Source organism: Scardinius erythrophthalmus (assembly GCF_964197995.2).
Source record: "Scardinius erythrophthalmus genome assembly, chromosome: 5".
Taxonomy (NCBI): Eukaryota; Metazoa; Chordata; class Actinopteri; order Cypriniformes; family Leuciscidae; genus Scardinius; species Scardinius erythrophthalmus.
Window position 1 is genome coordinate 2,893,526 of NC_138225.1, and position 14,770 is coordinate 2,908,295.

The 14,770-nt window shown below is 37.4% G+C and overlaps 1 protein-coding gene across 3 annotated transcripts in view; it reads left to right on the plus strand.

Annotated features, from left to right (window-relative positions):
- The window catches only part of LOC308690281 (RIMS-binding protein 2-like), a 128,981-nt gene that overhangs the window by 46,576 nt on the left and 67,635 nt on the right, over positions 1-14,770 (plus strand). For all 3 annotated transcript variants that reach the window (XM_081364667.1, XM_081364668.1, XM_081364669.1), the window contains exons 2-4: positions 10,615-10,722; positions 12,796-12,924; positions 14,244-14,420. In XM_081364667.1, the coding sequence (XP_081220793.1) occupies positions 10,615-10,722; positions 12,796-12,924; positions 14,244-14,420 (414 nt within the window). The remainder of the gene's footprint in view (positions 1-10,614; positions 10,723-12,795; positions 12,925-14,243; positions 14,421-14,770) is intronic.

The window sequence follows — 14,770 nt, forward strand, 5'->3', positions numbered from 1 at the left end:
AAACATTTATTCAGCTAATGTGTGTCCTGTTTAAAATGCGCAGTGTTCAAATGCAAAGACAGCACGTCACAAATAGAAGCCTTCATTTTAGACTAGTTGCTAAACTAGATCTCCCCAAACCCCCCCCCCACCCCACCCCCCGGTCGGTACGCAAAAAATAATTTCAAGGTTGGCAGGTGTGCATCTGTCTGTCTGTCGTTCTATCCATCTATCATTCTACCGTTCTATCCATCCATCCGTCTGTTTGTCTGTCTGTCGTTCTATCCATCTATCGTTCTATCCATCTATCGATCTATCATTCTATCCATCTACCATTCTATCCATCCATCCGTCTGTCTGTCATTCTGTCCATCTATCTTCTATCCATTTATCATTCTATCCATCTACCGTTCTATCCATTCATCCATCCGTCTGTCTGTCTGTCGTTCTATCCATCTATCATTCTGTCCATCTATCATTCTATCCTTCTATCGTTCTATCCATCTATCGCTCTATCCATTCATCCATCCGTCTGTCTGTCTGTCGTTCTATCCATCTATCATTCTATCCATCTATCATTCTATCCATCTACCGTTCTATCCATCCATCCGTCTGTCTGTCTGTCGTTCTATCCTTCTATCCATCTACCATTCTATCCATCCATGTCTGTCTGTCGTTCTATCCATCTATCATTCTATCCATCTATTATTCTATCCATCTATCATTCTATCATCTACCGTTCTATCCATCCATCCGTCTGTTTGTCTGTCTGTCGTTCTATTCTTCCATCAATCTATCCATCTATCGTTCTATCCAACTATCGATCTATCATTCTATCCATCTATCGTTCTATCCTTCTATCCATCTATCGTTCTATCATTCTATCCATCTACCATTCTATCCATCCATCCGTCTGTCCGTCTGTCATTCTGTCCATCTACCATTCTATCCTTCTATCGTTCTATCCATCTATCGTTCTATCCATTCATCCATCCGTATGTCTGTCTGTCGTTCTATCCATCTATCATTCTATCCATCTATCGTTCTATCATTCTATCCTTCTATCGTTCTATCCATCTATCGTTCTATCCATTCATCCATCCGTCTGTCTGTCTGTCGTTCTATCCATCTATCATTCTATCCATCTATCATTCTATCCATCTATCATTCTATCCATCTATCATTCTATCCATCTATCATTCTATCCATCTATCGTTCTATCCATCCATCCGTCTGTCTGTCTGTCATTCTGTCCATCTATCATTCTATCCTTCTATCATTTTATCCATCTACCGTTCTTTCCATCCATCCATCTGTCTGTCTGTCTGTCGTTCCATCCATCTATCGTTCTATCCATCTATCGTTCTATCCATCCATCTATCCATCCGTCTGTCTGTCTGTCTGGCGTTCTCTCCGTCTGTCTGTCTCTGTTTGTCTGAGCCTCTCTGTGAAAGTGAATGTGTTTCTTTAAACACTCACTGAATTCACTCAAGTGTTTCTGACACGGCACAGTTTGAGTGTCACATCTAAACGTCTGTCCTGACGTATCCTGCGCTTGTTATTCGCCTCTCAGCGCTGTTGCCTCTTTTTGCTGGAGTTTAACCAGACCGGACAGTCCGTTTGGAGAGATAGAGATAGACGAGTTTAACAATGCCGTTCAGTCAGTTTGGAGAGATAGAGATAGACACCTTGTTCACCTGCAGATGAACATTATGCCATCATTTATTCAAACTCATGACTTTCTAAACCTGTGAGACTATTTCTTTTATAGATCTTAGAAGGATAAATTTAGCAGAATGTGCATGCAGCTCTTTTCCATAGTGAATGCAGAAATTAAGGTAAGTTTTGCCCTTTGCCATGGCGTTCAGTTTTAATTTCTTCTGTATGTTTAATGGAAGAATAAAAGCCAACGACAGTTTAAGCTCATTTCATTTTTTTTTAAACCTAATCTAAAGTTTTGTCATATTAATGAAACTTAAGGCGAGACACGGCAGGCAAAAACAGATTTTTTCATGCAGTGGTCAGTTTAGAGATTTTAGGCTAGTTTACTCCTTCAATATATGTGTTCTTTAAAGCTGCTATAAAGAAAACGTTGAAAATATACATTAAGATGTTTATTTTATTACATTTTGTTAACTTGCGGCAGTAAGTTTCTCCCAAATTTACCAAGAAGTTAGCATTCCAACGTGACACGGAGAGATCCGTCTGTTTACTGAAGTCTGTCGTGACTGGGACCTGATTTATGTGACATTTTAATAAAAAAAAATATGGTGAAAATCGATTTAAGGCTATGGACAGTATATTTGGATTTCCTAGGTAATGAAAGCATATATCCTGAAATCCCTCAGAATTTTGTTTTTCATCTTGTGTGTAAACAAGTGAAAAATTAAAAAAGAATTTTGCACCTGGCTTTATCATATGTCCAGATCTATCTACCGAAAATATATGCAAAACCGTGCATATTTAATGAGATAATGCCTAATTTGCATAATTAAACATACACATTTCTAAAACTTGTAATACATTTTTTTATATACTTGTGTAAGTAATCAACTGAGGAAGTTTCATAGTGATATCTATTATTTTAAAATTTTACCCTATTCACCTGTAGTGAATTAAACTAGTTTTAGGAAAATGACAATCAAACCTTTGTCCACTGCATATTTTTGTAGCATTTATGTACTGTTCTTCTCTTGAAGCTTCATTTATTTCATGCATGAATTTAGTAAACAATGATTTATGGCATTTCTCCATCGTTTTCTCTCCAGTGTCAGTCAGTATTGTGAGCTCAGATTCTGTTGTGTTGGAGGGTTTTCTCTGTGCTGAATTGTGTCTGATTAATTGACTTCATGTGGAGTTCTGGACTGAAAGGCCCCGTGTGTTAGTGTTTGTGCTGTAACCCAGGGGCCGTGTCGTCACTGATCTGAGAACAGTCATCTCACGCAGGGGTCGACACCTGCGCTTCCGTCATTACGTGTTTGTTAACGTTATTTCCCTCGAGTAACAAACTCCTGGCCTTTAGCCGACGGAGCGCTGGCTTGGAAACGGCGTCGTCATGGAAACCGCCTCCAGACTCGTCGCCGGGTCAGCGTGTGATTGAAAGCAGCGCGCGGTCTTCAATTATCTCTGTTTGCATCTTTGTTGATTAGAGAGGAAGAGAGAGCAAGGGATGATGGGAACCGTCTTTTCTCAGCCGGAATATTCCCACACCTGCACTGAGTGTTTCTCACAGCAATAACAAATGCAGGACTGGAAGAGAAAACATGCTTGGGGAAATCATGGTTATAATGTAAAAAAGTCAATATTATGCCATACTGCATTGAAAATTATGACTTGAAAAGTCATTGAAATATGACATTTAAAGACATTCAAATACTAAGTCATAACTTTGAGATTAAAATGTTGAAATTTTGCCAAAATCAAAATTTACATTATTTAGTAATTTCAAATTTTTATGTCATATTTTTGTCTGTTTGTCTCTCTCTCATCCATCCATCCATCCATTGTTTTATCGTTCTATTATTCTCTGACTATCGTTCTCTCTATCTATCTGTCTATCGTTCTCTCTATCTATCTGTCGATTGATCTATCTATCTATCTATCTATCTTTCTATCTATCTATCTATCTATCTATCTATCTATCTATCTATCTATCTATCTATCTATCTATCTATCTATCTATCTATCTATCTATCTATCTATCTATCTATCTATCTATCTATCTATCTATCTATCTATCTATCTGTCTGTCTATCTATCGTTCTCTCTATCTATCTGTCTATTGTTCTCTCTATCTATCTATCTATCTATCTATCTATCTATCTATCTATCTATCTATCTATCTATCTATCTATCTATCTATCTATCTATCTATCTATCTATCTATCTATCTATCTATCTATCTATCTATCTATCTATCTATCTATCTATCTATCTATCGTTCTCTCTGTCTATCGTTCTCTCTGTCTATCGTTCTCTCTGTCTATCGTTCTCTCTATCTATCTATCTATCTATCTATCTATCTATCTATCTATCTATCTATCTATCTATCTATCTATCTATCTATCTATCTATCTATCTATCTATCTATCTATCTATCTATCTATCGTTCTCTATCTATCTGTCTATCGTTCTCTATATATCTGTCTGTCTGTCTATCTATCTATCTATCTATCTATCTATCTATCTATCTATCTATCTATCTATCTATCTATCTATCTATCTATCTATCTATCTATCTATCTATCTATCTATCTATCTATCTATCTATCTATCTATCTATCTATCTATCTATCTATCTATCGTTCTATCGTTCTATCTATCTATCTATCTATCGTTCTATCTATCGTTCTCTCTATCTATCTGTCTATCGTTCTCTCTATCTATCTGTCTATCGTTCTCTCTATATATCTGTCTATCTATCTATCTATCTATCTATCTATCTATCTATCTATCTATCTATCTATCTATCTCTATCTATCTATCTATCTATCTATCTATCTATCTATCTATCTATCTATCTATCTATCTATCTATCTATCTATCTATCTATCTATCTATCTATCTATCTATCTATCTATCTATCTATCTATCTATCGTTCTCTCTATCTATCTATCGTTCTCTCTATCTGTCTATGTATCTACTTTAGAAAATGCAATTATTTCGCTTTTTTTCTTGCACAGTGAAAAACAAGTACATGTCATTGTGTATGTCATAATTTTGACTTTAATCTAATAATTATGACTTAATATGTCATACAGCATTTCGTTATGTCAATGACATAATTTTTATGTATAAATTATGTATTTAAAAAAAATTATAAACAAGAATAAAAAATCAAATATACAGTTAAATTACAGTTAAATTAATATTTTTTTAATTGTATTATATTAAAAATTATAATATAAATATTGTAATATTAAATATAATAATAATAAAAATGTAAACGGCTTAGATTAAACCATTAAATGTGTTTATTCTTGATGATTATTGAAAGGTTTGAACAATACTCTTATTACTCACAGGGGACATAATTAATAATTTAGGTTACAGTAATTTAACCGACAGAGAAGCCCAGCTCTAATGTGCAAAATTCAACTATAAGGCATGAACATATTAAGATATTATAAACATTAACATCGTGGTTTTCTCTAAAGCTGCTTTGAAACACTGTTTTATAAAAAAAATCAAGAGCTGTTTTCTGGAAATATTCCTGATAGTGAGAAAACACTCCTGATTTTGTGTGTGCGTGTGCGTGTGCGTGTGTGAGAGAGAGAGAGCGAGATATGAATGAGGTCTGTGTGAAATTAATGACATGCAACTAATGAGTGTTTTCCTTCTCATTTATGTCTCTTATATCCTAAGTCTAATTGAATGATACACATAAATCATTGTTTTTTAGGGGAATTAAATTAGCATTAAATTGACATAAAAAACTTGTACAGTGATCACTTTTTCCTTACACTCAGTCTGATTAAAATATAGCCTATAAAATTATATTTTTCATAAAGAAACTATTATCAGTAGTTTTTTTGGTTGCATTTTACATTTCCCCGCTGCATGGATATTTTATTTTTTAGAGTTTTTTTTAATTCTTATTAATTGTCAATAGTGATTATCATTAGATTACTGTAATTCATTATTGTAAAATGAATTGTCATGAAATATTAAACATTTCCTGACACTAAAACAGGCTTTCTAATTGAATCATCTCAAACATGAATCAGATTTTTGGGTGTAATGTCTGGCCATGTGTTTGTTGTGTTGCCTCGGGATGTGTGTTTGAGTGTGTTTTCCCATCTGTGAGCCGGGGAACCCCTGTCGACTCCATTATGGTGTTGATGGAGGTTTCTGTTTTTATGGAGATGAGCTTTGCTCGAAGACCCTTCGCAACTATTAATGTAGAGCGATGCAACCCATCCATAATCGGGACAAAAGGATGACTGGACGCCTCGGTAATGAGCAGGCATCAATCATATCCCAACAGCCCCGGCGGGAGAGATAAGAGTCATGCAGAAGTGCACTGGCCAATCACAGCGCTTTTCAGCTTAGCACTGCAGACACGATTGCATGTGATTGACAGCGCTCTTCAACATTACTTACACCAAATTTAAAGCTCCCCTATTATGCTATTTTAAAGGTTCTTATTTTGTTGTTTTCCTACAACAGGTTTACATGCATCCAAGGTTAAAACACACTTTAATTTTCTCATCATATACAGTGCGCATCACTTAATTTCTCAGAGTCTGAAAATGGTTCGTTTGAAGATTCAGTTTCTCTAAACTCCTCCTTCCCGAGAGCCTGCTCTGCTCTGATTGGTCAGACGGCTCAGTCTGCTGTAATTGGTCGACTGCTTACAGCGCGTGTCGGAAATGAAACGTCCATCACTATATCTGAATCTCAGCTCTTCCTCAGTGACACGAACAGTAGCGATGGCGTTGGGTTTTCCGTATCAGTTCCAGTGTGAGTCTCGTTCTCTAGAAGTGCGGAAAACATGAACAACACGAACTAAACTCTTCCAGTCTCAGATACAACTGCAGTGTTTGAGGGTGGAGCAAAGAGACGCTGCTCAGCCAATCAAGAGCACAGGCTGGCATTATGCAAATTTGTTACATAAGGAAGGGAGACTGGAATTGCTGACTAATCATTTCAGACGTTCAGGATCACTTTATTTGACATGCGCTTTGATCTTTAAAACTTTGCAGAGCTTTTACATTCACAGATAGCTATATTACACACTGCATTAGAAGAGAATATACGAAAAATCATAACTGGGGCACTTTAAGAAAATGACAAATCTGTATGACGACATCTTCCAGCGTATGACTCTCAGGAATATTATAATACAGCAGCTGAGCTGAGATTCAGATATAGTAATGGACGTTTGGTTTCCGACACACGCTGTAAGCAGTCGACCAATCACAGCAGACTGAGCCGTCTGACCAATCAGAGCAGAGCAGGCTCTCAGGAGGGAGGAGTTTAGAGAGACTGAATCTTCAAATGAACCGTTTTCAGACTCTGAGAAATTAAGTGATGCGCACTGTATGTGATGAGAAAATTAAAGTGTTTTTTAGACCTTTGATGCATGTAAACCTGTTGTAGGAGAACTCAAAACAAAATAAAACAAAAAGCTTTTTGCTGTTGTGGCTCTTATAGAAGTTCCTAAATCATTTACTGTTATTTTTGTTGAATGTTCATTCACTGCAAGAGAAGCTGCATTAATTATATCGGAAACAATGTAGAAAGCTTTTTGCTTTTAGTGAAGATACAATAGAATACAATATAATTATCCATCAACCCATAAGTGTTTTTTTTTTTGTGTGTGTGTGTGTGTGTGTGTGTGTGTGTGTGTGTGTGTGTGTGTGTGTGTAAATCTTATAGAGCCGCATGATTAATAAATAAAGTGGTGATTTTTCTGGAACATCATAAGCTTTATTAGTTTGCTTGCTTATTTTTCGGCTTCCAGAATGAACGAAACATGTATTACCTGTGTTTACAGCGCTCAATGATGCTTACACCACCAAATGTTGGGTAAAAATATGAAAAATAATACTTCTTTCTAAAGAAACTTGAAGTAAACATATGCTAATCTATGTTGTTTCTCCAGGACAGTGTACTGAAGTGTTCCTTTCGAATGATTTATAGTTATAGGCCTCCTGCATGTTAACAGGTTTTCCCTGTTTGTACCAAATAATATATCACTATTCCCAATAATACCAAAATTTGTATTATTTTAAATATTATATTATTATATTTATTCTTAAAAACTGTCAAATTATATAAATATACTGGTAACACTTTATAACTGCACGCTATTAATCATTAGTTAAGCATTAGTAAACCGTTAATTCATCATAATAAGATGTATGAATGTACATTTAAATAGTTTATTAATAATTTACTTACACTTTCTAAGTGCTCTTATGAATCACTGACAACACCTAAATTGATTTGTAAATAATGCAATACTTCATTTAGAAATGATAAATTGATCATTAATTATGAAAATACAACTATTAAACACATTATAGATATGCTTACAAATCAAGAATGAATAATTTATAGCTGTACTTATAAACTGCTTATTAATGTCTATTAATGCTTTAGAAATGATGAATTAACTGTTTACAAATGCTTAACTAATGATTAATATCATGCAGTTATTATAAAGTGTTACCAATATACTATATATTTAATAATGAAATTTATAATTATTAATTTGTTACATTTATATCGCGCTTTTCTGGGTTATTACAGTAGTAATACTTAATTCTTATTAAGTTTCATATTTTTATTTTGTAATGATAATCATGATCATAATAATTATTATTAGTCATATTTATATACAAGCACAAAACTGTGGGCCAAATTGTGCAGCCGTACAAGCATGCACAACAAACCCTCTTAATAATTGTTTTAAATTTGTTTAAAAATCACATTTTAAATCGCAATTTTTTACCAGAAAAAAATATATTTTTAATTTAAAAATGTCTTCATCCAAATCATGCAGCCCTAACATCTTATTTTGCTGTGATTGATGGTCTGGTCTGTCCGTCTGGCATCTGAACGTCCTGGCATCAGATGATCTCAGGGTCTCAGGTTTGGCACACAGTGTTTGGCAGGAGATTTGAGCAGGACCTGAGCTGAAGTCTGGGTTTGCTTGGCGGTTGCTAGGGTATTTTGGGTGGTTGCTAGGGTGTTTGGGGTGGTTGCTATGTGGTTGCTAGGGTATTCTGGATGGTTGCTAGGGTGTTCTGGGTGGTTGCTATGTTGTTGCTAGGCGGTTGCTAGAGTGTTCTGGGTGGTAGCTATGGTGTTGCTAGGCAGTTGCTAAGGTATTCTGGGTGGTTGCTAGGGTGTTGTGGGTGGTTGCTAGGCAGTTGCTAAGGTGTTCTGTGTGGTTGCTAGGGTATTTTGGGTGGTTATTAGAGCGTTTCTAGACTGTTGCTTGGGTGTTCAGGGCGGTTGCTAAGGTATTTTTGGTGGTTGCTATGGTGTTACTAGGTAGTTGGTGTTGTGCAGTCTTGTGCACATTAATATGGATACAATAATAGAGCTGTTGAACATTTGCTTCATGCACTAGTGGCATAGTGGCTAAAACTCAGGGACTCAGGCATTTATTTGAAATATTTTTTTGTAACATAAATGTCAGTTTAATGTGTCCTCCTTGCAGAATACAAGTGTTAATTTATATTTTAAAAAACAAAGCATAAATACAGCACATGCATGTGTACCACAATACAGGCCAATAAAAAAGGCTGTACAAGAAGTCTTTTTCTCTGTATTTACATCTCACATTAATGCCACTGAAAGCAGTGAAAACACTGAAATCAGTTCCAGTTCCAGCTGGCAGGACATGAACAAAACACACTCGAATCAAAGCTGTTACCCCTCAGATATGGCCAGCGGGTCGTTAGAGATGGAGAGAAATTAAGACCAACAGGGACATGTCAGAAATGGTCTTGTTTAGATTTCTAATCATTTAACATTGAGTTCTTGATAGTTTTTTTGTGTGTGTTTTTTGTTTAGTTTTTGTCCAGCGGAGAAGCTGAACTCATTAACTAGAGAGCTGATATATGCTGATTTACCAGAATTGAAAAGTGAAAATGAAAAAATGAGATGAAAATGAAAAGTTTTTTTCTTTCACTCGGTTTAGTACCTAAAATATTCCCGGAGACCATGTTTGGAAAGAAACGGCGCTTTTTTGTCCGTTTAAGCCCCTTAAACGGACAAAAAAATATGAAATGGGAGGAAAAAGATGTCATTGCTTTTGCATTCTCTTGCAATTATATAGTTGGGTAATTATATTGTACATATGCTTCAACATGCGGGGTATTGAAATCACTTTTGAATGCGCCCTCGCTTTTCACTATCACACCATGTCCTAACCAGATGCGATAAGATTCCAGTGACAAATAATTTCTGTCCACACTAGACGAGACACGACTGCGAGATGCGTCAAAATCAATCAAAACCCACAGCCAATCAGAACAGCGTGTGGGCGGAGTCAGTCAATCAGAACATCGTGTGGGCGGAGTCAGCCAATCAGAACATCGTGTGGGCGGAGTCAGCCAATCAGCACAGCTTGTGGACGGAGTCTCGTGGCACCAGAGAGTAATCTTGACGGCACTCGCAAGAAAATGGATAAGGAGCTACATAATCAAATTCACAAATATTACACCATTTAAACATTATTAAAAATTCATAGGCTACTGAGTTACCGCACATTTGACAAGATAAGATATTTGTCATTGACGCTTAGAATCGCCAAATCCTCTGACATCATCGTCCTGTCAATCATCTCTCCTTACTATCTTCACAGGATAAGTGAAATCTGATGTAAAGTAATGTCCCTTTAGGGGCTCCGTAGAATGTGTTATTCAAATTCCGTGCCTTTCCAAATTGGGATTTAGGCTTTGGACACATTCCTACTCCTTAACTATGATAAAATCACTGAATGCCTTGAATATTACTTTATTTGACTGTTTTCATCTACTCGTCGGTGTAAGTATGGCCTCCACTCTTCAGCGTAGTCTTCTGTATGTCTCCCTCTCTATCTTCGCTTTCTTTCTCAGCTGTGACAGATAAGACTGGTGTGAGTGTGTGTTGATCTGAGTGTGTGTTCCTCTCCTCAGAATGGCAGGGATTACGGGTTCCTGGTGCGTCAGAACTCAGAGCTTCTGCGAGCGCTGGAGGAGATGGAGAAATCCTGCGCCGCTCTCAGAGAGGAGAACCGGATCCTGGTGAGGGCTCATCGTCACAGCACAGCTCGTCTCAGTCTGCAGACAGGACACACGCGCATTTGAGTTGCAGTTTAATTTGAAGTGATTTGTTTGTTCAGTATTTTGTATAAAAATGTTAGATGATAGATAGATAGATAGATAGATAGATAGATAGATAGATAGATAGATAGATAGATAGATAGATAGATAGATAAAGTGGGCCAGAACTGTGTTCCGTCACATCAGATAAATTAATAAATAAATAGATTCATTAATATCAATGATAGCGGGATGGTAGGCGGTACACAAACAGGCTTCCCGACGTTATGTCCTCAATCACGGTTCTGACTTGAGTGCATCTACGCCGGTTCACGCATGCAGACAAACTCCTTCCTCCCCTCCCGCTGAACGCCAGCGATTACTAATGCGTGAAATGCACTCACGGTGGTTTTGCACGGTAAAGTTAGTTTTAGGTTCGATATTCGCCGGACATTTGTTTGCCCTTGCCACTGTTCTATAGGGTCGGCAGTCTTACAAAGATATCAATAGCAGGATTAGTTTTAACATTATGTGACCATTGTATATCGACGTGAGATATTCATTCAAAATCACCTACGTGCGTTAATGCTGCATATTTATACCTGAGAATGCTTTAACGCGTTTCCACAGTGCATGATGTCTAAGGGAACATCTGCCAATTCCACCAACTGCAGTAAACATAACCTATAATTTGTATTATTTAAAACAGACGTTTTCAAATTCCAAAGCTTGTAGAAGGTTCCTATCGGCAATACTGACTCAGCTTTCCTGGTAGCCTTGAGTAAATTTACTTGTCTAAGAAAATGATTCATAAAAACATAAATATCAGCTGAGCCTATGTTTACTTTCTTCACTGACAGATGAAAATGAAAAGACTATCAATCAAAGTTCAGCTTTAGGAGGGGAAGAAATAGGGCAGGATAAGGAGACTGAGAGAAAAAGAATGATGGATATGAGGAGAGAGCAGGTATTGACAAATAATCTAATGCCCACTGACATGGTTTTAAAGCTATTTCTTATCCATTTTTTGAATAAAAAAATTGTACATATGTAGGTCAGAGATATCCAAACCCCCCTAACTACCCCACATTTCAATGCCTGTGTCAGGAATATATGGAGTTAATATTGTGCCATAATTCAACAAACAAATTCAGCATTTTGCAAACAAACTCGATCTGCTTTGCAAAGGAAAACTCGACTCGCAAACAAACAGAAAGCAAAATGTCCATGTACAAATGTCAATTTGAGCGAAAATACAGTGGAGTAACACATATGCATTGTGTTTTGCAAATAGAAATAAATGAGCCTACAACATATTTCACAAATAAATACAAACCAAATTGCATGTAACCTTTTGAAAAAATACCAAATCTAGTGCATACAAATGCATATCTGTCTGTTATGATTGTGAGACACTTGGCTTTTTATGAGATCTCTCGGCTCGATTTTCTCACAAATGCAGATGAGCAACTTCCTCTTCTAAAACAGTAGATGGTGCTAGGATAGGGGATTAATTTAGCGCTAGTCTCCTGGGAGAAGCACTGATTTGATCCCCTCCTAAATTAAGCCCCTATCTTAGCGCCATCTACTGTTTTAGAAGAGGAAGTTTCTCAACTGCATTTGTGAGAAAATCTGCCTGGACACATTTGAGAGAAAATCGAGCCGAGAGATCTCATAAAAAGCCAAGGTTACATGCAATTTGTTGGATGGGTTGTATTTATTTGTGAAATATTATCTAGGCTCATTTATTTATATTTGTAAAACATTTGTAACTCCACTGCATTTTCGCTCAAATTTACCTTTGTACTTGCACATTGCTTTCTGTTTGTTTGCGAGTCGAGTTTTCCTTTGCAAAGCAGATCGAGTTTGTTTGCAAAATGCTGGATTTGTTTAATTATGGCACAATATTAACTCCATAGGAATAGTCCTGTGGTGCAACAATGAATGTTAAAAATTTTTTTTAACACCAAATATGTTGCTTTATATATTTCACCACCTTGAACAATGTTAAATCTGGTTGTGAGTGTCTCTTGTCCACCACCCGTGTCTCCTCAGAGGAAGAGCAGTTCTCCAGAGACGGAGGAGAAGGTGAAGAGGTTGAGGAAGAAGAACACTGAACTCGCCGTCATCGCCAAGCGTCTGGAGGAGAGAGCGCGCAAACTGCAGGAGGCCAACCTGAAAGTGGTGTGTGTTCATGTTCATCTTCAGCTCTTCTCATGTCACTGAGCGTGCGGACTGCATTACAGCACTTTAAAGTAGCGATGGGCGTTTTTCAAAAATATTGTACTCGATATTCGGGTTCATAAAAATCTAATATTCTAATATTAATTTATTTAAATGTCGATTAACGAGAAAGATTTTCTCATTTTGCCTTTTGCTGGATGTTGAAATGATTCAGCGCCTGTTAAACTGTACAATAGACGCCTTCCCAACCCATCCAGTGTTTACTAGTCAAACACACTCATTCATCGCTCTCTTATGTCTCAGATATAAAGGCAAACCACAGATTTATTGATGGTTATGTGCAAGTTGACTTTGTTCTGAATGACCGTGACTATTTAAATACATTACAGATCTATTGTTAAACAACATTGTGTTTTACAGTGACATTGAGCTTTTGATGTAGAGCGACAACACTGGTTACACAACACAAGACCAATCTACACACACAATAATGGTTACGCAACACAAGACCAATCTACACACACAAGCCCAATCTACACACACAATACTGGTTACACAACACAAGACCAATCTACACACACAATAATGGTTACGCAACACAAGACCAATCTACACACTCAACACTGGTTACACAACACAAGACCAATCTACACACTCAACACTGGTTACACAACACAAGCCCAATCTACACACACAATACTGGTTACGCAACACAAGACCAATCTACACACACAAGCCCAATCTATACACACAATACTGGTTACTCAACAAAAGACCAATCTACACCCACAATACTGGTTACGCAACACAAGACCAAACTACTCACACAATTCTGGTTACACAACACAAGACCAGTCTACACACACAAGACCAATCTACACACAACACTGTGGTAGAGAAGTGAATGATGATGCGAGAGAGTTTAAACATAAAGACACTGAACTCCTCACCCTCTCTCTCTCTGTGTGTGTGTGTGTGTGTGTGTGTGTGTGTGTGTGTGTGTGTGTGTTACTCTAACTCCACTGTAACTCTAGTCCACCTGTACGGCCACCTGTCGGCCCTCTGAGAATCATGGGTTATATTGACTGACGGTCACAGCACAACACCTGTTATCCGTTTGTGTCAGCGCACACACACACACACACACACACACACACACACACACACACTCACTCACTCACTCACTCACTCTCTCTCTCTCTCTCTCTCTCTCTCTCTCACACACACACACGCACACTCACACTCACACACCCACACACACACGCACACACACGCACACTCACACACACATGCTATAGATGATGTTATTCTGTCTCCAGGTAAACTCTCCTCTGCCGCTGAAGTCTGGCGCTGTGGATCAGTACAAGCGTGCGTTTGCGCGTCAGAGAGCCCGAGACCTGGCGCAGCACGCAGACACACTCCTGTGTAGAGACAAACAGATCTCAGCGCTACAGCAGGAGTGCAGACAGCTGGAGAACCGGCTCGGGCACGGCAAGGTACACACACTATCACACACAACACCGTATAGTATTTGCTAAGTCTAGCAACTCTAGTACTGTGACTTAAAGGGATAGTTCAGATTTAGCCCATGATTTACTCACCCTGAAGCCATCCACTTTCTTCTTACAGACGAATACAATCAGAGTTATATTAGAAAATGTCCTGGCTCTTCCAAGCTTTATAATGGCAGTGAATGGCCGTTTATGTTTTGTAGTCCATAAAAGTGCATCTGTTCATCATAAAAGTGCCTCTATCCATCATAAAAGTGCATCTATTCATCATAAAAGTGCCTCTATCCATCATAAAAGTACATCTCTCCATCATAAAAGTGCATCTATTCATGATA